The 26138-nt window shown below is 37.0% G+C and overlaps 2 protein-coding genes and 2 long non-coding RNA genes across 8 annotated transcripts in view; 3 read left to right on the top strand and 1 right to left on the bottom strand.

The window, feature by feature from the left end:
- The first annotated feature begins 13 nt into the window (after window positions 1–13).
- LOC144196501 (uncharacterized) lies at window positions 14–19912 on the top strand. 3 transcript variants are annotated; one of them, XR_013326337.1, is made up of 4 exons: window positions 14–343; window positions 2062–2179; window positions 5129–5284; window positions 19478–19912. It is a non-coding gene; the product is annotated as an uncharacterized LOC144196501 (long non-coding RNA). The 3 variants fall into 3 exon arrangements; XR_013326336.1 differs by lacking the exon at window positions 19478–19912 and adding an exon at window positions 10387–10530; XR_013326335.1 differs by lacking the exons at window positions 5129–5284; window positions 19478–19912 and adding an exon at window positions 10387–10492.
- tm6sf2b (transmembrane 6 superfamily member 2b) lies at window positions 13499–21738 on the bottom strand. 2 transcript variants are annotated; one of them, XM_077716726.1, is made up of 11 exons: window positions 21582–21738; window positions 21322–21456; window positions 19019–19122; window positions 16683–16780; window positions 16478–16581; window positions 16194–16276; window positions 15965–16089; window positions 15791–15892; window positions 15179–15271; window positions 13876–13995; window positions 13499–13785 (listed from the first exon to the last, which is right to left on the bottom strand). In XM_077716726.1, the coding sequence occupies exons 2-11, from the start codon at window positions 21399–21401 to the stop codon at window positions 13549–13551; spliced, it is 1146 nt and encodes a 381-aa protein (XP_077572852.1). In that variant the 5' UTR covers window positions 21402–21456; window positions 21582–21738; the 3' UTR covers window positions 13499–13548. The 2 variants fall into 2 exon arrangements, with proteins under 2 accessions (XP_077572852.1, XP_077572851.1); XM_077716725.1 differs by lacking the exon at window positions 21582–21738 and having other exon boundaries at window positions 21322–21572.
- LOC144196500 (uncharacterized) lies at window positions 15744–18232 on the top strand. Its single transcript, XR_013326334.1, has 5 exons — window positions 15744–15898; window positions 15979–16167; window positions 16237–16298; window positions 16452–16569; window positions 18165–18232. It is a non-coding gene; the product is annotated as an uncharacterized LOC144196500 (long non-coding RNA).
- A 2153-nt stretch (window positions 21739–23891) lies between the features above and the next one.
- The window catches only part of sbno2b (strawberry notch homolog 2b), a 37855-nt gene continuing 35608 nt past the window's right edge, over window positions 23892–26138 (top strand). For both annotated transcript variants that reach the window (XM_077716869.1, XM_077716868.1), the window contains exon 1: window positions 23892–24040. The gene's annotated coding sequence lies outside the window, so the exon portion shown is untranslated. The remainder of the gene's footprint in view (window positions 24041–26138) is intronic.

The following is a 26138-nucleotide window of genomic DNA, read 5'->3' as shown; positions in this document are numbered from 1 at the left end:
CTATTGGTAATTCATGTCGTGCTTTCCCATATAGTGGCAAATGTAACCAGTTTAACCCTTTCCCGGTCAAATAACATTATATTCTAACCTATAAGACGACTTTGGCGCTGAAAGTTTCAATTCCAGTTAATGGTGTTTTACATTTTCAGCCCCAAAACACTTAAGAGATGTCAATTAACTTTGAATTTTGGGTATTACTGGCTAACATGGTATACTGTGTTCCTACTTTTCCTAGGCAGGCCTTTGACAACATAACACAAGTATTTTTCCATCATTCTAAATTTGTAAAAAGTAATCAGCAAAAATGATGAGGATTACTGTAAATGGATTCCATTCATATCTCGTGAGTTTTTCACCCCATCTCTTTTTCATGTTTAAGGCATTTTGGTCATCTTTACAAGTATTTTTCTGAGTAGCACGTCTCAAATTATGAGTCTCTGTGTGATAGAAGTGCGAGTGTGTGTGTGTGGGTGTGTGTGTGGATATGTTAACGTCCATGTCAGAGATAAACACTCACTCATGTGGCTCTAAAGGTGGGAAATGAAGCAGTTTACTCCCTATTTTCTTGACAGCTTGCTGTGTTTTCGTCTTTCAAATTCAGCTGTAAAGGCTCCAGCTTGTGGGATTAAATCCACATCACTGACTACATTTTTTGCTTATCCTTTTCTAATCATTTTACTGACCCAGCTTTCACTTTCAGTTAATCACTAAAACTCACCGGACACGAGTATCCACTCTATATCCGCCTCTCACTATATTTGCAGCCTGCTTTCATGTTTCACTGGTAAATGGGAAAGAAAAAACATACTAGTTAAAGTTCCACTAGCACATCATGGGGTACTGAAGTACTAAATTAGATAAATTGGATTTCACTGAGCTGGTAATCATTTTCTTTGTCAGTAAAAACATTTAAAATAACATCCAAACAAATTGCTGTACAGAAAATAAAAGCAATTAAAATAAATAACAAATCAAAGAGGCTTTCAATGATGTTGACCAATCAACTGCCAGGTATTTACTCCATTATGTACCCCATTACATGATCAAAAGATGGCTAAAAATAAATAATTTTTGTGCCTATGCTCTCCTGGTATTTTAGAATGTGCGCAAGAAGCCGTACTGCTCCTCCTCCACACCTCCTATCGCTTTAATTAATCTCTGCATTCTTAATTAACAATTCCTATTATCTGCTTACTCACGCAGAGCGAGTGGTTGCCTGATGTCAATCCGCCCACTTGTTGTCATCAGGGCAGTAAATTTCAAGTTTATCTTTGTTGGCAAACAATATGGAAAGATGTGAACATTTGAGTCGCAATTTATCTATCTTTTCATTTAGATTTTTGGTTCTAATGCAAGAAATTGTATTTTTGACCAATTTAAGATGGCGTACAGTATCTATCTGCCCATAGAAAAAATGACTTTCAACACATTTTCAAAAAAATCACATTCGGTGCAGGGTCAAAACATCTATTGTTATTTCCAAAGTGTTTTTTTTCTGTGGAACAAACAGAAACAAAAGAGTAGAGCCCATGTGTGTGTGAGTGTGTGTATTTATTTATTCTTATTTATTGATGTCCTCATATGAATTCAAGTCATTGTATTTTATTCTTTACCAGCTAAACGATCATTAAAGTAAATTCTTGTTTGGATCTGTTACTCGACCCTATCCGTGTTTTCTTAGTTTTTGTGGTTGTGCTTGTTTGGTTTTTCTCGCTTGTAAATATCTACGCGCTCAATTTTTAAAGCCTAAATCGGAATATTGAAAAATCTCTCCAACAAAAATTGGATTTGATGGATTGGTAGTGTAGTAGATACTCCCAACCAGTATTTTTCTGGGTTTTAAGTCTTTTTTTACCTTTCTTCATGCCTGAAAGTTTACCAGTTGTCATAACAACAATGGTCGTAATTGGCAATAAAATAGGAATATGTAATACAATCAATTACACATTTAATATTTTTGAAGGGAAAATGAATTGAACCCGATTGGAATGAAGCTATGGCCTTCAAAACGTCATGTGCTTTAATTCAAATGTTTGTTTTTATTTGTTTGTTTTTTTACAGCTAGGCAGATATAAATAATACAATTTTGTACCAGTTGGTTCTGGCTCCAGGCTGAAAAAGTGAAGGAAGGGGCAGCTCCCTGGTTGCCACGGCGATGGAGAAAGCAAGAGGTCTTAAGGTGAGAGAAAGGACTTGAGGATGATTATCTTATACGAGTGCACGCCTACAGTTGCAACCTCTGCGGCCTTCACGTCATCAGCAAAACATGAATTCTGTATGGAGATTTGAAAAAAATAACTCCATTCCCATATTTATATCCACATTGGCTTTTAAAAAACAACCAATATTTACATTTCTGCTCCAACACTGAACATGTCTTGTTTTGTCTAAGACTGTTTTTTTGTAAACAAAATTTGATGCAGCATACATAAGGAATTTCAATTTACAACATTTTCAGAAAAGACTAGATGTTTTTTGTTTAGTTTTTGAGTAGCAGCAGAAAAGTATAAAGAAAATAACCCCAATTAATTTCCTTGTTGGATTGGTAGAATCTATTGGGCACAATTATGTGCCCCAAAGCAATATTTGTAACATAATATTATTTATTAGACATTTCTACATATTATATACATTTATTATTTTTTATTATTATTTTAAAAATGAGTTGAAGATGAATTTTTTATTTTGGTCTATGAGTATACAATCATCGTAGAGAACAATGACTAAATTATCTCTAGACAAGAGTGTATTGATGGAAAATATGGCCACGAATGGAATAGACAATAGATTCCATAGACACACATAATCAGGATTAAATGCTCATTTTCAAAATGCATTTCTTAATTAAAGATGTACTCAAGTAATCTAAAGATGATAAGTTAAAGTGAAATGGGAGATCATTCCATAGCCTCTCTGTTTGTAACCTTCTCCTGGAGTCAATAGCAGACTCCTCTGGCAGCATCTACAAATCAATGGGGATCTCCTGCATTATCTTGCATTATCTTCTAATCACGTCGTCAAAGTTCAACTGGATTAGAAAAAGAAACACTGGATTTCAAATCTTGACATTATGTATAACATTTTACAACACATTTTCAAACATGGCACTGTGGCCAAAGCCCTCTAGAGCACACTTGACACATTTTCTAGATTAGGATCAGCTTTCACAATTGCTTGTCAAGTCACTAAACTCACTTTTATCTCTGCGATAATTTTCATTTTTGCACCCATTAGAATTCTTCCGGAACTTCAGTCATGTCGATTTGAGAGTTTTCTGAGCTCAGAATTGGAGTCCATGGTGCTCGGACGTTTGGTCGCCGGTGTTTTGGTCGCGGGTCCTTTGGTCGGCGCTCCTTTGGTCGCCGGTCCTTTAGTCGCCTGTCCTTTAGTCGCCTGTCCTTTGGTCGCCGGTCCTTTGGTCGCCGGTCCTTTGGTCGCCGTTCTTTTGGTCGCCGGTCTTTTCGTCACCGGTCTTTTCGTCCCTATTGGTCGCCGGTCTTTGGGTTGCCGATCAAATGGTGCCAGAGAGTTCACTGTTGAAACCAGCTCTCAAAATTATATTAAGGAGAGACAGTTTAATATCTAAGAGAGACAGTTTAATATATAAGTACTGTTTAAAATCTAAGTACATTTGACCGGGGACCAAAAGACTGGATTGCTAAAGGTGTCCCACTTGCCTTACCTGGGCAATCAGGAAAAGACACCGTGTAGTAACCAAGAAACTGATAGTCAACCAGGTATCTGAACAAGGCCATAAATAAAATGTGGAAAGACTTCCCTTCTAAATCTTGGTTCTATCCTCACCCTCCTATACTCTCTTTCTCCACGCCATTATCGGTTCTTTGTTGATCCTCTAACACTTTTGTTGCTTTTCACTCCGGTGATTGTGTATTTCTTGCACTCGTTCACCTCCTCTCTTACAAACACAAACGCGTCAAGTTTCATTAACCTCTTCTTTATTCTCTTCTGATTCAATCTGGGATCGCTTGAACGGGGCCGGCAGACACCGACCTCAAAGAGTCAGACACAACAAGCAACAACTTTCTTCTCCAAATGTCCTTGGACCCTCGCATGGGGGCTTACAATTTAGCCAATTAGTGCTTTTCTCAAACCAACTGCTTTGCATGCATAAAATGTGTCACCAGCTGAATTCCCGGGCCAATTACGCAAGACATCAGAAGGAATCATGGGAGACGGGGTAATTTCCTAAGCTATTTCCTGCCAGCTATAATGTTGTGTGGATACGGCATCTGTTTGTTTGCTCCGTGGCGGTAATGGTGGGATCACACAGACTATCAGTGGATTTCATTTTCACATTTATGCAGACTTTTATTCTTTCTCGGATAGTCTGGTTGACGTTTCAGATGTATGGCAATATGGCCACATCAAATTCCTGGCAGGAAACCCTGCATTTGTTGGATTTTTTTGACCTATACATATGTAATGATGCAATAATGTAGGCGAGTATGTCCGCTAATCATGGGCAGTTTGTGTATGTTGAATAATTCAATGACTGAATATAGTTATTTATAGAAACATGGGCGTGTAACTATGTACATGCTTGATGTGGGGCACTGTTCTTTTTATCTGTGGTGTTGTCACAACAATAAAGATTAAACCAAATGGACCAGTAGAATAGACCCCTGTGGCACATTTGGGTAATTAACATATTTTATTTCATAGTTTGGCTGGGCTTGCGACTAATACCCAAGTGCGATTTGGGTTTTTTATTTCCTCTCAGATAAACAGCAGCCTGATAGCTTGTTGTGGTTTTTTGGGCTATATTTATTGTAGCCTGTTGTTTTCCATTTTTCCAAGTATTGATACTTTAAGGTATATGGTTGTACTTGGTTTCTGGTAAAATAAAAAAACAGGTAAATGGGAATTTTAATACAGGTCCTTTGTCTTCTTGTGGCCATGGGTCCTTTGTTTGGGATATTCGAGGGATTATTGTATACACTCAGGTGCAATTTACTGTCCATTTTTTTGTTAAAAGATAAGATATTTACACATTTACCATATTTTCTATAGGGCTTCCACAGTAGCATTTAAATAGTATAGTGTTTATATTTAGCACTAGAAAGCTGGACATTGGGTGGACTTTTTGTTTTGTTTTTTTAATGACCAGCCTACGGTGAAGCAGTTTGGCACAGCCATTGGTGACGCCTCAAGCAAGTGTGGCCAACGCACACGGCTGACTGCTTCATAACGTGTTCAACTTTGTTCAAGTCCAAAGATGTGAGCTGTGCTTCCTGCATGTGCACATGAGCGTGAATGCCTCCAGGTACTTTTGAGCCTCAGGTGTTTTTAGTACACCCTTTCCATTCAATTTCTTCTTTTAATGCTCCTTTTGTCATTTTCTACATGCCTTATTAGCTGCTGTTTTGTTTAGCACATAAATTACATGCAGGTATGACATTGTAGTAGTTCATATAAGGTCACTTTTTTCAAATTTGGGCAGTGAGTTAAAAATACTGAAGATACTCTGACAGAAGTTAGACATTAAGTCAGCAATTTTCATTTGCCCCACCAAAAAAAAACACATTCAAATGACTTGAGCATTGAAGTGGGGAAGGACTCTTTAAATTATGCATGGAATAGTGCACCAAGAAGGATTTTGCTGACTAATTTAGTGGCAGGGAATCCACATTCATTCAGTCAAGACAAATCACTAAAAACCTCCAACTTAGATGACGAGGTCATTGTGAGTTCCTTTCAGAGTGAATCAGCTCTGTCACAGGTTGCTTTAGGATGGCATACCAGCATGAAACCAAAGAAGTTTATTGGGTAACTCAATAGTGTGAGCGTTTTTTTGTTGTTGCAATTAGCGAACCATCTGCTTTGTTGCAAAATGTTTACTTGCATGAAGAAGACACTGCAGGGGACGATGCGCTCCCCCTTTTTCTTCCCTTCGTACGCATTGGGCTTCAACTGCAACTTTGGGAAATTAAATATATTCATTTTATAATCGAATGATTAATCTGTTTGATCTGTTCCAGCAGTTGTGTCAACCCTTGGTACTTTTAAACCTTTTTGGATTGCTTCATTCTGGTCTTAGCTTCAGCTGCTATTGCCACACCTGAAATATGATATATGGTCTCTTGACCTACCACTGTTTTGTCCAGTTGATTAGCTTAAGTCATGAAAGTCCCAAGTCGTGGTATTGCGGTTCTTTGTTGCCTTCCGTGATACTATCATTTCTGTCAACTTTTTTCTGTATTTTATACTTTTACTTCGTCATTTCAAATTGTGCATGCCATATAACAAATTTTTATAGTTTTTCTTTGCAAAACTGATCTTGTTTCAGCCATTTCGGCTCTAATCTGGATCGTCTTGGTCACTGGTAGCAGGGAAAAACGTCATCGTCATCTGCTAATATTGTAATGCGTTAAGCATAATATGCTCACCCGCATTCCCCTTTCATCTGTCTACCTTTTCACTGTTTAAATATAGCGCGTCAGCAAGCAATGTACCCAGACAGTCAAGTTGTCAGCGTCCTACAACGAAATCTAGAGAATCTTGAATTTAGTGCATACTGATTGGGCACCCTGTCCACTTTGGAGAAAATTTTAGAGTTTTATATGCGCCCTATGTGAGTAAATATGTGCCCCTTTGCATTTGTACGTTTTTTTTATTTTTATCGCTTAATAAGGGGTATTGCAATAATTAATAAGGGGGGCAATTGGCCGAGGCTATGTACCATACCCCATTGGAATTCAGGAATTTATATTCTGTCCTGGAAACAGATGTTTGTGGTTGTATCTACACTGACCTGGCTAGCATCTTACACACCACCACTGTAAACTGGATTATCTCAAGGGCATTTTTACACAGTTTGCACACATTTGAGCTACTTTGGTAGGCTATACCATACACACTGGCTCTCCTATTGCACTTTTACTTCATGCTTGTTCCTGTGCTGCCATGATTAGTGCCTCTGCAGTGCTTCTATGCCATCCAATTCTTCAGTTTGACAGGGAAACACATGGTGTTGTCTCGGCATGTTGGCCGCTCCCTTTCCCTTGCACTCTCTTTGGGTTTCTGCCGCCTGAGGCATTTACTTAGCAGTTCACCAGTTGAGGCCATTTTCTTGATGTATTCTTGGATTTTCACTGTTTTTATCCCGGATCGTGGCTTTATCCGCCTTCTGACCTTGCACGCTAGCATGATTGTTTTATCTCGTCCATCTTTAGTTGTGATAGCCGTTTTGTTTTCTTTGTTTTGTTTGGCGGACGTGACAACACTAAGATAACAGTGGCTGCTTTGATACTTTTACATTGTGGGATTTGACAAAAAAAAGATTGGTCCTAAATTCTCTGCATGAATCGGAGCTTCTTATCTGCAAGTCATGTTTAGTATTCATATTTTCCTTAAAAACAAGCCATGTTTTACATAAAGAATCTTCCACAGGGATACACACTGGTTATCTACTACATGTGTGAATTTGTTCAGATGCCAAATTTACAATTTTATGGAAACCACAAGGCAGCTTCTTCTTAAAAGGAAAGCCAAATAAGGAGTAAAAAATTCATGTCTTCTACACTCCTATTGATTTTTTATGCTTGTTTATGAGACTGCAGGCTATTACCAAGGCAGCGTATTGTCTCGTATGGGCACCGCCGCCCCCTCGAACCCTGAGCACGTTCAGTAAATACCTTCCAGCTGAGCTGACCTTCCTGGCCACTTCACGCCATCACGCAATAATGAATACACTGGGGAAGATTCAGAGAATCGATTGAAAATTTCGTTCATTCCAGGAAGGGTCCACCCCCGCCCCCCTTCTTGGCAAGAAATGCTAAAATGTCTTATATGGAAAACCTGTAAAGCACGTGAAGATTGTGGAAGCCAGGGGTGGGCAAACTTGGGCCCGGGGGCCACATTGACTTTAAAAATTTGACAGATGGGCCGGTTCAAGCACAAGATACGATACATATAAAAAAGTGCATCCGTTAACAGTACATATGAAACATAAACGGGAAAAAAGGACTAAAGTATCAACATACTCATCACTCATCATTAAAGTATAAAGTACAAAGTAAAGTAAAAAGGAATGTATTAAGAAATAATAAAATGTCATTTAAAAAAGATAGAGGGGCTGTAAAACACAAAAAAACAAATAAGAGTGGACAGAGCTACTGCCACTGGCTTCCGTGTGACGGCGCCATCTTGGAAAAAAAACATTTTTTAGACAATGTCGGCGGGCCGGATTAAAAAGCCTAATGGGCCATATGTGGCCCGCGGGCCGTAGTTTGCCCATGTGTTGTAAGCAAAACAAACATGTTCTAAAATTTGGATCCAAAATTTAAAAGTGTGCTACAAATGAAAATAAACTATCATTAATGCTGGGAGGCCAGTACAGATGATTTAATATTTTCTCCCAATATCAGATGAGAAAAAGCAATTTTGCCGTTTCCTAATACCGGTTTGCTAATTCAAAGGCCAAGAGTTGCATTCATTTTTGCTCATAAATGTTTGAATCCATCAGTGCCTCAGCAAGCAAGCAAGCACAAACCTCACGAAACGTCAGTGCTTTGAACACTTCCAAGAAGCTCCCGCTGGATTGATTTTCAAGGAGAGAGCTTCGTGTCTGATTACGTAGTCTGCATTACATAGAATTAGTTCTTAGACAAGACAGCGCCTTTTTCATCTCACAGCAGGGTTGCTGGACTTCTTCCCGGCAATTCTCCCTAACGTCACCGCACCAAAGTCCAAATGGAGCCAATTTGTCATGCTTTTCAATTATTTCTGTTATTCCAGTCCATTCTTTCCCTTAACATGGATTTTCAACAAAGAATAGGGTTGGAGCACTCCATCTCCCATGGATCCTCCACACCAAAGTTAAACAATTGACTTTTTTTCAATATTGTAACCTAGACAGATCTGCAATCCCACCAACAAGTTTGGGGCCCCCTGCTTTTCTTAGCTTTCCTCCCACTTTCTATTTGATAGACTCAAAACAATGTCCGTTTTAGTACGCTTTTGAAGGACTTCTTTCATTGTAGAGCATCCAATCATGGAACTGTTTCAACTTTGCTAAAGAAAATGAACACTTTCCAGCAAATAGAAAATGTTGAGTACTTGTTGTTATAATTTTTTTTAATCCAAATGAGACTTTTTTTCGCTAAATTGCAGGATTATTTTTGAATTGTTGTTGTTGTTGTTTTTTAAACCAACCTTGCATAAATTGCAAACTGTAAATTATAAGTTGACCTGTTGGAGATATACGAGAAAACTATTATTATTCAGTACCATGATTTTAATGATATGAAAAATGTAGATAGCTTGAAAACTGAAGCGTAGAATAAAGGGCTGATATTCTACTAAAAGAATGCACAAACAGAGAATAAAATTCATTATTGTCCAATCTAATCTTGGAAAAAAGACCCATGTAAACGGCATAGAAGTCAACTAACACAAAACTAAGAATTAAAATAGATCATACTTCTCCTCTGGCCTCGGGTGGCCCACCACCTTTAGGTTTTAGACCCCTTTACCTTAGCATCTTCAAAAGTGAAACCAATTTATATTTTCTCAACCATTTTAAAATATTTCTTTTCTCTTTGTCATAGACCAACCTTTCCCTAATCTATCAGGTGTCAGAAACCCTTTATATAAACCCCCACTTTATCTTAATATGGTTTCTTGCTGGTCAAACAGAATCCATCATTAAGAAGTTAGACACGCAGTGGAAACAACAATACATTTTTACAACAGGGAGAAAAAAAATTGCGTTCCCGTGTCCCATATTTCGTATTCGTTTGATCTGACTATCCTGAGGGCGGCACGCAGCGAACCTCAGTGGAAATGAAAATGAAAGAACCTGCATATAAATAAAGCACACAGATGGGACAGCAGGCCTCCCAGGGAAGAATAAACACATCTTGATCTAAATCCAAATGTCCCTGCGGTCTGCGACATAACGGAACACAGACGTGACATGGCCTTCATTTATTTCTTTTTCCCACAATACAACAGTCATCGTATACTGTATACTATTGATTCCTTCCCTTCATGATCAATGATGACAGCAAATGTCTTTTGGCTTGGTTGCAGGCTAGTTTGTTTTCATCCCATGTTTTTTGTATTTTGGTTGGGTGTCATTTTGGTTTGTTCCTTTCTGTGTCTAATACTTGATGACAAACTCATGTCGCTTGTTGTTGCCCACTCCTTTTGTGTTTTAATCCGTCGGCTTCCTTTCTGCCTTGCTCAACCAAGTGAATCTTGTCTTAGTACCCCTCTCTGTGTATTTTTTCAAGCTCTTGGTTTAATCCTTGTTGGTCCATTGTCGATGTCACACTGTCTAGATGGCTTCATTTGTATTTCGTGTAGTCTTACCATGCTTGGTTGTTGTCTATTGTGAAGTAAGTTCTCATTTCATTTTCTTAGGGGCGGTGCTGGAGCTTATCCCAGCTGACTCCAGACCATAGGTGGGGGACACCCTGAATCGGTGGCCAGCCAATCGCAGGGCACAAGGAGCCGGACAACAATGCACACCCATACCTAGGGGCAATTTAAAGTGTCCAATCAGACGGCCATGCATGCTTTTGGAATGTGGGAGGAAACTGAAGTACCCACAGGTTGGTTGGTTACATTTCTTTAGCACTGTATTTTCCATGTTGCCCCTAAACTAGGGGTGGGCAAACTTTTTGGCCCGGGGCAACATTGACTTTAAAAATTTGACAGATGGGCCGGGTCAGCACAAGATATGATACATATAAAAAACTGCATCTGTTAACAGTACATATAAAAAATGTAAAAAAAAAAACATTATTTGGATAACGTCAGGGATCGGATTAAAAAGCCTAGCGGGCCTGATGTGGCCCGGGGGCCGTAGTTTGCCCATATCTGCCCTAAACTATTTTGTGTGTTCTGAGGTTGTTAGTGTCGATTACGGCCCCATGTAGCCATGCTCTTTATTGTGGTACTATTTAAGCATGATTATTACACTATAGTTTAATACTTTGGCAAATACTAAGTCAACATAGTGGCTGTATTTCTATCCTCTCCATTATTGTCTATTTTGTACATATTTTTTGTTGATGCTGCTTTAAGTACACATGTTGTTGTTTTTTTAAGTCATTGATCTCTTAAATATGAGTGATATCACCTTTGTTTTTCCGTGCAATATGCACATGCATCCTCCAATTGGCAAAATAAATCATCTCCATGCATTTGAATACCAATTCCCGCAAGTCCTATGCATAGAAAATATTTCTCTCTGCATTTATGAGAATGATTATGACATACTTTCCTCCTCCATTAGGTATGGAATAAGTAATGCGCAATCAATAGTGACCTGAGAAACATCATATTTGGCCCCATTGTGCATGAAAATGCAAATCAATAGTCGGCGTAGAGTGAAGATGTGCAGCCGCACGCACGCTTTCACATCGGTGTTTACTTTGTGACGGATGGGAAGGGATATAATCCCCTAATGCAAATTGATGTATCACTTGACTCTGGGTCAAAATAATCATAACAACAAGATTCGCAAGCTAACAGGCCGTTGTAACGTACGGCCGGCGCTAGGGCTGCACTCCTGGAGGTCTGAAGTGTTTACATGCACATTAGCAGCTGAACACAAAGACAAACTCCTTGGAGAGCATAGTTAACGAACAACAAGCAGTCAATGAACAGGCATGCTGCATCATTTAGGGGGTTCTGTGGTTTATTTGTGACCTAGAAGCATAGACGTCCACTTAGCGCAATGGCTCTCTCGCTATAATGGATTAAATCATTGGCTGCTGTCGATAGACGTCCCATCTATTTTGACTGGGATGGCCGACAGCGATCATTCGATGGCTGTAATGGTAGTGAAACGTGAACCCTCAATGCCAGCCTTTACAATTGAAATGGATTTGATGTTTGTAATTGTCATTGGCAGTGGAAGACTGTGCACGGATTAAGTTTGTGCCAATTCTGAGCCTTGGGGTCCTGCAATTATTTCCCCTGATAATTTCATCTAGTGTGAATGATGTTGCGTTAATCATGTTGAGATGCTTGATGCAAATAACCAATAATAATATCGGTATATGTATATATATATATATATATATATATATATATATATATATATATATATATATATATATATATATATATATATATATATATATATATATATATATATATATATATATATATATATATATATATATATATATATATATATATATATATATCTATATATATATATATCTATATCTATATCTATATCTATATCTATATCTATATCTATATCTATATCTATCTATCTATATATATATATCTATATATATATATATATATATATATATATATATATATATATATATATATATATATATATATATATATATATATATATATATATATATATATATATATATATATATATATATATATATATATATATATATATATATATATATATATATATATATATATATATATATATATATATATATATATATATATATATATATATATATATATATATATATATATATATATATATATATATATATATATATATATATATATATATATATATATATATATATATATATATATATATATATATATATATATATATATATATATATATATATATATATATATATATATATATATATATATACATACATACACACACACACACACACACACACACATATGCATATATATGTGTATGTATGTTTGTTGGTTTTTGTTTTTTGGGGGGAATTGTTAATAAATTCCCTTTATGGTGTCACTGTATTAATGTGAATGTCTAATTAAGATGTTTATCTATTAAGAAGCTTCAGGTAATCTTTTTAAAAAAATTACTGTTAGGTATGCAACTTGAAGCACAGCATCCTCCTGTTGAAAAGCACTGTCGATCCAATTTCAGGTTCTGGTCATAATCGTTCCCTTTTTCAAGCCAATTTATACTTCTCATCTGCAGCGTTAACAACCTCAAACAATCACAGCTTTTACTCTCGGCTTGCCAGTCAATTAGGCGTGTTTATTTATATGCACAAAGAAAGACATCCAGAGATCCATTATCACGCGTTTGATGCATTTTTCAAAAGGCGATGATGACATCATTAAGTAAGCTACCCACGCAAAGAGCGTGGTGAGGAGAGGGATCGAGAGGACAGGATGAAATTTGCCCACACGCATCTAATTACATACACAAACACACGCACACACACTCACTTGATGAGATGCAAAACACAAAAAGGGGAAATGCCATGTTTTATACCCAGACTTTGGCTGGTATTGACTATTGATCATTTTGATGAAATCTAACTACTCGATTGGAGTTGCAGCCCTTTTTTTTTTATTTTGATACTAAAGTAGCTTCTGTAAGGTTTTATGGTTTCTTTAGCATGATCTTTATTGATAAATTTCCCTAACCCTAGCACAAAAAATAACACAGGATTCAATTTAAAGAGAATTCGGCCATTTATCACATGATATTATTAGAACACATAACTGCTGAAAGTGTATAGAAAAAGTCAAGCGATTCAAAATCTCGTAATAAGCATTTATTTAGCATTCATGTTAAGTTGTTCCACTTTCTAACTATTTCTGTTTATACTTGGTATCCTTTTCCTCGCTGTTCGGCAAGCCCGTTTGCCCAGGAAAAGAGGAGACTTTAAGAAAGAAATGTGGGTTGCCACGCACCCGAAGAACCACCAAGAGGGGAGTGATGGCATAGAGCAAATTGACTGCCAACACGGGCCATAAAACATCACTTGGGATGCGAAATGGGGCCTTGGTGTGAGGGTGGAGGGATCCCCCGACGTGAGCCCATTGGCACTGTGGGGAGAACCGGCACAAGGTACGGTTGAATTCACTTCATAAGGGGGGGGATGAGGCTTTAGGGTGGGTGTGTGCGCGTGGCCCTACCTGGATCATTGCGCCCGAAAAGAAAAGAGCCAAGTCAGGCATCCACGTGCAACCTGGCCTGAGGAGACCGTAGACAAATGCTGCCAGTAGTGGTAGTCCGTAGAAGAAGAAGTGCAACATCTAAAGTAGCCATAGCACAGGAAGAAAAAAAGGGTTAAAAAATAAAAGGGGAAATGTGGAAATAAAATGGGATCTGTCCGGATTAAGTTAGAAAAAAACGGACACAAAAATTGGATCTTTTGTGGTAGTTGAAAACTTAAAATATGTTTTATTGTTTGCATGCAAAGCAAATGAGTTCTTTAACTCTGTTTAGTTTTTTGATTGACTGCTTTGTTCAAATCATGACAATTTTATCCAAAATTCACAATGGTTGCTAAAATTACATTGTATTTACTTGCCCAAAGTACTGCCACTTTCCCACCTATTGCCAATATTCTCTTCAAAAACATACTATTTTTTGGGGGGGGGGGGGGGTTGTACTTATATATGTATTTTTTCTTCGCCCGTAATTAAGGTTGTATTCATGCCTGTATGGTACTACTGTTTTGGCACACATATAAGCTGTTTAAATTTATATAACTGCCTCTATTTATGCTATTTTTAGCCTCTCCGTGTGGTTTATTATCTGTAAGACTAGCATAATTAAATGCAAAGTTATGCAGTTTGATAAAACAACATATGTAAACACCTTGTTTTAAGTTTAATTTTAAAGTAAACTTAATCTGTGTAGTTTGTTCCCAATATCTTTAATCTCTCCCACTTGAGACAAATCATTTCAAAAACTTAGAAGTCAGCCTTTAAATTGAGATACTATTGCAATAAATGTAGCATTTATTTTGGATGAGGTCTTGACTTATCAGGTGCTTAGCCACCATGCATGCCAAGCAAGTATCTGATCAATGATTTGCCATTGTGTGTGGACAACCTATTTGTATAGCCTTTTGACACATACTACACACACACACACACAAGGCCTTTGCGTGCTGGATCACTGGGGGGTGGGGGTGCATTAAAACAGAGGGGGTCACACAAGTAATCGCTTATCTGTGTGAAACAAAGCACCATACATGGACAAATGCACAGATTCTATCCTTAATGATTAAATGGTTTCTTTAATCAATGGGGCACAAAAGAGATAAGAGCATGAAGAAGTATGTGATATATAAGAGCAGTTTTATAACTACACTGTGTTGTTGATACATGGTAAACAGAGGAGGATGGTGTACCTTACAAAAATGGTTTGGGATTGTGGAAGTATGTTCGCTTACAATAAAATCATGTCAGGTAGATGAATAGGACCCACCATTATCCTTGGATAGCCCACCGGATCCTGCAAGTAGGGTTCATAGTGTTTTATGTAGAAGGAACATGCGCCAAGTGGGGAATTTAGAGCCACCTGGAGTGGAAGGGTAGAACAATACAAACCACTGTTTGAAAAATACTTCATGTTTTTTGGAAAGAATACACAATAATTTAGTGGGCACTGTGTTAAAGGTAAAGCACTAAAAAGAGGAAGGGAAATACTAAGCAAGTAGGTAGGACCCATTTTTTGCACAAATCTGAACTCCATAAGTGGAATAAAATATATTCCAGAATTATTTTAAGTCATGGTGTTAATAGTGAAGCTCTAAAAAGAGGGGGGGATACTAAGCTAGTAGGTAGGGCCCAATTTATCCACAAATCTGAAATCCATAAGCGGAATAAAATATATTCCAGAATTATTAAAGTTTTGACTAAACAATGGTATTTATTTTAATCGCATAATTTTTTAACATGTATCCCCTACACTAATTCCACTTTAGTCTACATTAGATGACCTTTCCTGTTTTAACTTGAGGATTTTTTTCTCTACTGTTGTCATTTTTTAACACACATCTGTACTTTATTTAATGTTAGTAAATTTGCCACCTCTTACCAGGCCTCGTAGGACCGTGAAGGCCATAGCAGCCATCAGACAAAGTACCAATATGAGATCCAAAGGGCGCCAGATGAGCTTCATACTCTGAGCGTGCTGAGCCTGCAGGTCGTTAGATAACGGAAAACCGCATCAGTACAGGTTTCTCAGCAACTGTCACTTCACCTCACTCACGTTATATCCCCCAGTCAGGGGCCTGTCCTTGGGTCGACCAAACAATGTGACGGCTCCCCATGCGGGCACCAACAGGAAAAGGAAGTTGAGCCAGAAGGCCGGACGGATCTCGGCGCCGTATTTCCCTTCAAGGAGATAATAACAAAGATGTTGCACGGCACAAGATTGGTGGATGTCCAGCCCTGGCCATGATGTGTCATTTAGTAAGCACGCACTGCATGATGGTTACCTGCCACAATGCCGGTGATGAACACACTCATGTTGGCGCACAGGGAGCCGGCCCAGAACAGACCAAGTGTACGATACCCTTTACTGAGAGAGCGCACACAGATAGGTAAGACCACTTGCAGCAGAAAATGAAAAATAAATGAATAAATACAACATAAGTGTAAGCAACTCATATCTCAAGGTAGAGAATGGTGAACACTTTTGCTGAGCTAAAATGGAATGTACAGTGTAAAACTCCAATTGTTTTTTTTTTTTACAGATATTTCATGAATGACGCACTCCCACCTGTCCATTATTTTGCTGATCATGATAAGGTACATGATAAAATGAGCTATTCCATCCCAGTAACACATCATAATGGCGTAGGCTGTTCCAAGGTAAGGCTCGCCCTGGAAATGACACACAAAAACACGCATATATTCTCAAATGTTTTCATTATACGTACACTAATTTGTAATTGTTTTTTTTTTTTTTTAATTATGCCACCTACTGTCTTACGATAGAATTCCATAAATCCAGAGATGACGCCATCATATTCCAAGGCACTAGTCAGATCAATTACACATGTGAAGGAAAATTCTGCAAAAACTACAAAAAGACACAAATCATAAGAAAAGTAGAAATATGACAAAGTGTCTCTGAGTTGTTTGTATTTATGCTTTTTAGTTTCTCCAAGGATGCGTTGTTATTCTTCTGGCAATTTCTCTTGCACACCTCCTTCATCTTTTTTAGGTTTTATTGCTATTCACACAATGGTAACGCTTTTTGTTCTTTCTATTGCAAAAGGTTAGAAATAAATACTCCTCGCCTAGACTATATTTTTCTCTCCTTTTTTTTTTTTTAGTTTGGCAAAATATAAATTAATGAATTGTCCATGCCAATGTTTATTTTATTTGTCCGTTATCTTAGCTATCTATAGGCAACGTCAATTGTAGTAAAAGAAAAATAGACAACCTACTACTTACAAAAATAGGAATCTGAACTGTAACTTTCTGAGAATGGCACGTATTTATATTTATCAATTTCCAGTCATTTCTGATTTGTCCCTCGCTCATTCACGAGTAATGGTGCACACTTTTTGTTTAAAGCATTGTAAAGTGGAGAAAGTGCAAACCATTTGTCATGTTTTGACAGATTAGGAAATTGCTTTTATTCGGAGAGGCATTACGCCTATTCGACGCCATGGGATAAAAACCCATGGTTGGCCCTTACTTCAGAAAAGAGTCTGTTCATAAAAGATTATTTAATGACCTTTGTTTTTTAATAGTGCTCCATATGAGAAGGAAGAGGAAGCTTTCCTCTCTGCTCTCTGAATGTAAACAAAGTTAGTTACCTGCAAGGAGCATATTCCATTTTGATGACTCACATACACTTAACCCTTCATACACTACTCAATAAACGGCGCTGTTTTTTCAATATTATGACAATACTACTTCTACTACAATTCAATAAAAGGCTAGCGATCACAAAATTAAATTATTAAGTAAATACCGTATTTTCAGGACTATAAGGCGCACTTAAGTCTTACATTTTATCCAAAATAGACAGGGCGCCTTATAATCCAGTGTCCTTTATACATGTAAAAAAAATGAAAATGTGTCATTCATTGAGGGTGCGCCTTATAATGTGGTGCGCCTTATAATGCGGTGCGCCTTATAGTTGTGAAAATACGTATGTAGATATTACAGGATTAGTATAGTACTGTATATAGTTTTCTGGCTGTGGAAGGAAAGTGGAGTACCCGGATAAAAACCCACCTAAGCATGGGCAGATCATGCAAAACCACACGGGAAAGCTTATAAAAAAATGCTGATATTTCAGAACTCAGATGCATTAAGAAATATTTAAATGAATTTTCAAGAGGAAACAGAATGATGTTGATATCCCAATATTTATGGACCAGTCTGTTTAAATATGATTGTATCTGATCTTCATCTATTTGACTGATTGTTATTCTAACTTCTTGCATTAGGACCCCTGCTCCAGGCACAACAATACAGATAGAAAACATGATCCTGGGGCCACACGCAAGTTAAACTGGTAAGGCCAAAAACACACATATCATCACCCTGGTGTACAAGCACCCCTGTAATCCTCATGGCAAACCAGTTTATCTCTGGAAATCAGACAGCTATGATACGGGGATTATGGATCCCTATCGCCAAAGGGAACTTGTCTCAGCTTTCCCACTGTTGTGTCATTGTTTTCATTACTAAAAATCCTCAAGGTGAATCGTCAATTTATGGTTTTTAGGTTTTATTATTAGTCGCCTTTATTGGGCTTCCTTCTCCACATTATAAAATCTTGATGCACGCAATCCATTAAAAAAAAATTGGAATATTGCCCTTTAGATCTAAAGTTTGCCTCTGTCTAAACTGTTAATAAGTATAAACATGAATGTGGGTGGTAATTTGGTGCCCTGTTAAGTACATAGTTGCCATAAATCAACTGAAAATGGCAATCAATAGAAAATGAATGAATGGATTTAATTGCATTCATTATTTTTGTCAGTATTGTTGCACTTGCTAATGTTTGTTATTATGTGTGTGGGTCGTGAAATCCAGTTTGGTTCACTGGTGTCACAGAACAGTCACGCTAAGCTGCTGAAGCCAGACGAGCCAGACGAGCGAGCGTAAGCTGCTTTCAGTGTATCAGGTGAAATCACACAGAATGCAATTTGTTGCTTTCACACAAAGTTGAGAAAGTTTGTTTTTTTTCCAACAGGAATTGGAGCTTGGCCGACAGTTTAATTAACTTCTACAGTCTGACACATCTGCTAGTTCAGCAAGAAATAATGTGAGTGTAATAAGTAAGTTGAAAAATTACCAAAGAACAAAACATCTTTAGGTGGGTTGCGTCGAGTCATGAGCAGGTAGAAGACAAAGACCATAACCAGTACGGCAATGCCGATTCCCAGTATGACATATGGCCTGCAAAAACAATGGTATAAAGCTCAAATATTATGACAATAAAAATACAATATAAATTCGTTGAACAGCAATATTACAAAGTCGGCCATGATGCGATTCAATTCAAGAGCCTACGTTAGATTTCATATAATATGTAGACATTTAACATTATCTGTTTTATTATCCCTAAAACTAAAAAACATAGACAATGAAATGGAAGACATTATTTTTAACAATAGAACATATTTTCAATGTTTCGCCTTTTCATCAAATTCAACTAATTTCTATATACTGCCCTGCGATTGGCTGGCCAGATATTTCTGTTTCACCCCCCAACACACACATGGTGCCCGTAGTTGACTGGGATAGGCTCCAGCACCCCACGCGACCCTAGTGATGATAAACAGTTGGGGAAATGAATAATTTCAACATCCTAATTCAAACTACAAAATGAGCTATAAAAAGTGAAAAAAAACAATGTTTTAACTCATTTTTGCTGTCATAAGGTATTTGGTTATTATTATTACTATTAACATTATAAATATACGACTATTTTGGCTAATGCAGCAATATCGAGTGACTAAGTTTTGGAATGATGTTGAAAAACGGACATAGCTCAAGAGAAAAGTCTTGACTTTTTCATTATATATGCGTTCTATGGTCATAAAAGCTAGCGAAAGAGACAGAGAGATGACCCTTGTCGCACTCTCACATCCACCACAGCTTCTCTACCTCGTTAAATTCTGCAACATTCATTCTTTGAAGCCTGCACGCTGTTATGGAACAGGATGACTGTGTGTGTGTGTGTGTGTGTGTGCCGCTTGTTAAAGCACACTTTTGATTTATAAAGGCCTTAATCAATCAACTGGGGAGCTGGGAGAACTAGAGCTAACTGCGTCAGTGCCAGTACAACATTTCAAATGTGGTGAGGAACAAGAAACCTTAATGTCCACAATACATAATGGAAACATCTCCAAAAGGTTATCTCACTTTAGTTTTTATCCACTACCAAAAGTATGGAAGCATATAGTATGGCTGTCAATACTGAAAACTAAAATATATTTACATACAGCCGCCAATCAAACAAAATAATCAGGTTTTTGAAAACGTGTTGCACATAATCAATGCCGATGTAAATGTTATGTAGCTGAACTTTTGCCCATCGCTGTTGTAAAACAGCTAATCTTAATTTTTAATCTAGTAGGAGATGAAGCATTCTTTCACAAAGTCGAATGTACTGACTGCACTCTAACGTCATATTGTGGAATGTTTGTAATCTGATTCCAAGGGTGGATTTTAATTTGATCAGAATTAATTGGCTCTTAACTCAATTTTAAACCTTTTATGGAATGTAAAGGCGATGATATTTAAAGAGATCTGTATATGTAAAGGTTCCCTAATGTATTGTTTAGATTAAATAAAAGTCCCTCTAGTTATTGGCATTTTAATGCTTAGAATTGATGTTCATAAATTATAATAAAACTAACAAAAATAAACAAACTAAAATTAATCATCTTTTTAAAAGTAGTTGAAATTAGATTTAAAAAACAGCAAAAAAGGTACTTTAATATTCTTGGAATTATTACTCTACTGTAATTTTATAACGTGTGGTGTCATACCCCCTACTAGTGGTAGAATGAAGCATCACTGTCTAATTGTGTTTCAATTTTACAGTTTATTTTACCATTTAATATACTTTTGAATGTTTTAGACAAAATATTTTAACATAGATTCAATTTTTAAAAATGTCTGCCATATGTTGAGACAGTTTTATTCATATAAAAAGGTTCCATATTGCTGCATTTTATTCTTAGTTAGGGTGGAAAACTACTTTTTGGTGGGTATTAGGTATAAAAGCTTTGGAATATTTGCTGTATTGTGTACTCAATATATTTCTTCTACAAATGTATTAGTAGAATTATACCGTTTTAGCAATTCAGTTGGTTTTTATTGTACATTTACTGAATTCTAGTTTGGAACTTTTTAACCTTGCATGTTAGAACTTTCACTTTTAATACACACACACACACACACTTTCTGGCACATTTTTAATTGAATTTTGAGACTTAAGCTCTCAATTATATCCCGTTAGCTTTTGTCCATGAAAGTTCCGAGTGTTAATACCCGCAAGAACATTCCGTAACCTTTGGTGATTATTGTTCAACATTTGTAAGGAGACAAAAAAAAATGTGTAGGAAATCAATAAAGGTCACAACTTACTCTTGAAGTGCAGGAAAAGTGTTCATCCAGTAGAGAATGCCAAGGGCAGAAAAAGAAAAGAAAAAGACAAAGGTCTCCATAACCTCGGGTTCAAAAAGCCACGCGGCCTCGTGTACTCGGCGGTGAGGAAATACGCTGTGGAAGGTCGATAGAAACAAAAAAGTGGACCAATTTGACAGCAATTGTAAGGCATTTGTGTGTATTTATAGGATGAATACAATGGAGAATACTAAAATGAGTTAAGCCGTGTAGGCGCTTACCGCGCTGCTGCACTTGGTGAGGATTAATGAAACTTCAGGCTGGCTTGGCCTTTATGCACGGAGAAAAAAAAAGACAAAGAGGCTTTGGGGAGAGAAAAAAAACTTGGGCAAATTTTATCAGGTCACAGATTTGCATAAATCGTATCAGGATAAAATGTCAAACATATACTGGAGTTGTCCCCAAAGAGTTGGAGTTAATCTGAAAGTAATTTAACTTTTCATTGTCTTTTGGGTTTTTTTAAACGTGAAAGTCAATGTCTTGATTATATATAGTGATAGTTATATATAATAATGGGACAGATTCTTATCATTATAACTTCGAAATGTGAATTTATGTCCTCTTTTACATAACTTTTATCCAGGGCTTTTGATTCTGCTAAAGCAGAGGTAGGGAACCTATGGCTCGGGAGCCATATGTGGCTCTTTTGATGAGTGTATATGGCTCGGGAGCCATATGTGGCTATTTTGATGGGTGTATATGGCTCTCCGCCTTTTTAAATCATAATTTTTCTTCATTAGACTCTTCTGCATGCATCTTTGATATCTATACTTTTATCCAAGTGCCAAGTTAGGTGTGTTTGTTTACATGTTTCAAGGGAATACTTGATGTCTTGATTATATATAGTGATAGTTATATATAATAATGGGACAGATTCTTATCATTATAACTTCGAAATGTGAATTTATGTCCTCTTTTACATAACTTTTATCCAGGGCTTTTGATTCTGCTAAAGCAGAGGTAGGGAACCTATGGCTCGGGAGCCATATGTGGCTCTTTTGATGAGTGTATATGGCTCGGGAGCCATATGTGGCTATTTTGATGGGTGTATATGGCTCTCCGCCTTTTTAAATCATAATTTTTCTTCATTAGACTCTTCTGCATGCATCTTTGATATCTATACTTTTATCCAAGTGCCAAGTTAGGTGTGTTTGTTTACATGTTTCAAGGGAATACTTGAAGTTAGTACAAATCCTTCAAATTGACTGTGTACATTAATTGTCGTCTCAAAAGTCGAGATTTACAAGCCGAATTGTAAAAAAAAAAAAGAGAAAATACAAACAACAATGTCTAAATTAGCATTTAATTTACAACTCAATGCCCAATGTATTTTTGTCAATACTGTAATAAGACACAAGATGGTAGCAGAAATCAAAACAAACTGTTGACTAGAGCATTGCACATTTCTTTACATTATATGAAGCTTAATTTATTAAAACATAAATAATAATTACCCTGCAGAATTTGCTCATATTAAAAGAGGAATGTTGTCTTTTTACATAATTTAGGAAAACTGATGTCATTTTTTAAATGAACAGCATCAATAAAAAACAAAATAAGATTAGTCTTATTTCTTCATTTATTTTTAAACACAAACACTGATACTAATGTGTTTGTGGCTAAGCTTCCCACCAGACAATTTTCTTGAAAAAAAGTGGGGAGGGCTACCAGGAAAGATGTGCATGTGTGTGTGTGTTTGTGTGTTTTTGTGAGTGTGTGAGGGTTTGCTGGAAACAACTGGAGCTCTTCCAGCACTATTCAATAAAGTGGGATGGAGCAATGGATGCCAAATTGAGCCTTTTATATAATAAATCATGGTGGAAATATATATACAGGATATATAGATATATTTTTCTGACTGTTGATATTTGGCCTTGACCAAGTTAGGATTATTTGTCTTGTTGAACCCTGTGATTGACTGCAAACCAATTCAAGTTGTCCCCTGTCTACTGCCCATATTTGGCTGGGATAGGCTCCAGCACCCCGGGAATGGAGAATGAATGAATTCATAAGATAGAGCTTTAAATCTAAATGCTTTGTTGGCCCCACAAAATAACACAATAGATGTATGCATATTTATACACACACGTGTGTTATGTTAATTGCTGTCATTTTTATAAAATCTTTACTTCAACATGTTAAATTGGACGTGTATGGCTGTCAATGGCAGATGATGAGTTAAATGCTGTGGACGGCAAAAGTGTTTTGGGGGCATAAAAATAAGATATTTCATTTTTAAATTCATTTATATTTATTCCTTAGAAAATTATACACATAAAATGAATAATAATAATAATTTGCAATATTTTATCCCAAAAGTTAATGTTATGGCCTGCCTAACCCAGAATTTCTAACTAAGACAACTTTGAGGGTTGTTATTATTATTATTTTGAACTCCTAAAATGTTCTCATCCTCTTTTAAAGTGTATTATTTGTACTTTATTTGACTTTTTCACCCCCAGGCAATTCGCAGGCAGTTTGGACAAGCTGTCGACGTCACTGACGGAAATATTTTTTCGCTATTCAAAATGGCCCCTCTCAATCAGGAAGTAGAGAAAACCAGTAGCGGTGAATAAGTTGGATAAAATTCCCAATTTCCGTCGATTTGACGCCGATCGCGGCTCAACATCTCCCTGTGTGTTTGGGCTTCGAACTGGGACTGAGCAAAGACGATGAGATGGTAAGTAAAACGCAGAACAAGCCGAAAAAAACGGAGATTGTCGCCGTCGCCAGCTGCCCGATATCGGCTGCCTCTCCTTGGGAGCGCGTGTTGTTCACATCGTATTACGCCGGTGTAAATGAACTAAATAAGATCGGCCTTCTTACGGGCCAAAATTTCGTTTGTGAACCCACGGCGATATCAAATATACAAATCCAGACTTTTATAGGCATTATTAGAAAGATATACACTCACTCTTTGCGTATTTTTAAGCTAACACCAAGCAGCCGCTGTGAAATACGCGAGCTCGGCTTACTACGTAGTAACAACCACATACATTTCCAATAAGCTATCTAAAGATTATTTTCTTAAAATCGCTTGTCCAAGTAACAACGCTTTTACGTGTAGAGAAAAATAAGTGAAAATGATTGTCATTTATGTACAAAATGACATAAAATGTTCTCATTTTGGCTGCGTTAATCCCCTCAGTCCACAAAACAAACGTACCCATTGGCTAAAAGCTATGCTAAAGGAGCTAGTAATTATCTTTTTTTTCGGTTTGTGTTATTTAGAGATATCTGCACTATTCGACATTTTGCCCTGCTGCTGTTAAAAGTTTTAATCAGGGACACGCGATGAGATCGGGAGTATTTAAGTATGTTTTAAAAGTGGTGATAGAGTGACACTGTACTACATAGCTTGAGCTGCCTTCCTTTGTGCTGTGGAAACAGATGTGGCTCATTTTCTCACTAAAGTCTTTATTTTATTCCGTTACGATCAGATGAAACAGATCTTGCAACTCGTGTAGGAACGATTTTTATCTTTGAAAATAAAAATGGATTTAATGATGGTGCTGTTTTGCGATGTGCGTCTATTGTTGGTGTAATCAAATGACTTTTAAATGACTGTACAAGTGCTGGTTAATGGCAGTCTACTTTAGAATTAGAAAACGTTGCAAAGATTTACTGTTAAACTGTCATAATTTTCTGATTTTATGTTTTCATGTTTTTACATTACTTTTTCCTACCTTTTCACAGTGAAATTCTGCAACCACTGCTGGCAGTATTTTGGGTGTAAGCTTGTGCCTCCCCCCCTCCAATAAAAGTTTATTGTCAAATTATGCATAATTTATAAAATGAAACATTTTACATTAATATGCAAAATGTGTTGACATAAATGGCATTGTGAATTTGTAGTGTTATAACCCTTAATCTAATAGATATTTCAACATAAACAGTGCAGCTGAAATACATAAACAGACATTTGTTTATTTTATCTCCCCTCTTCAAAAATTCTAAATAGGGCTGCAATGTACTGATCTTTGTGTACTTTATATACAGCATTTTAATGTACTCACAGCTGCAGTAGCCCTACTAAGTATGATGATGCCCAAACTTTAGACTGCTTTTTTTTTTCCCTATCCAAAATACAGTTATTTTTTGTATCTATCTTGCCAGAAGGGCATTTTTAGCAAATATTACAGAACATGGTTCCGTGGTGCAAGTGTTTAGAGCGTCAGTCTCACAGTGCTGGGGTCCTCGGTTCAATTTCAGGTCGGTTCACCTGTTTGGAGTTTCCATTTTCTCCCTGGGGCTGCGTGGGTTTCCTCCAGGTACTCTGGTTTCCTCCCACATTCCAAAAAAACATGAAAAGTATGCTGATTGGACACTAAATTGCCCCTAGGTATGGGTGTGAGTAAGTATGCATGGTTGTCCTTTGTATCCTTGTGCCCTGTGATTGGCTGGTCTCTGGCCTGGAGACAGCTGGGTTGGGCTCCGGCACCCCCTGTGAGCCTAATGAGGATAAAGTGGTTCAGAAAAATGAAGTGAAATGAGATATTACAGAGCAATGCCATTTGAATTGATCAATTTTAATTCCGGTAAATGGAAAAAAATGGCAAACTTTTGGTTATGGCTCACAATGTCCTTGTTTGGGTTAACACTGAATAACTGAAAGTTCTGTTCTACTTTTTCTTCCTCTGTGTGAGTTCAGATTTATGCCAACCTGAGAGAGGTTACTGGGTGTCATTGTCTTTTACCCTCTTTCTCTTTCATTATGAGAATTTGATTGAGATGATTGGCTACACAGTAATGCTTCCTGTGTTGATTTTTATCGCCTG

The sequence above is a fragment of the Stigmatopora nigra genome, chromosome 5 (assembly GCF_051989575.1).
Source record: "Stigmatopora nigra isolate UIUO_SnigA chromosome 5, RoL_Snig_1.1, whole genome shotgun sequence".
Lineage (NCBI taxonomy): Eukaryota > Metazoa > Chordata > Actinopteri > Syngnathiformes > Syngnathidae > Stigmatopora > Stigmatopora nigra.
Note: the sequence above shows the minus strand (reverse complement) of the source record. Positions and strands in the feature narration are given on the sequence as shown.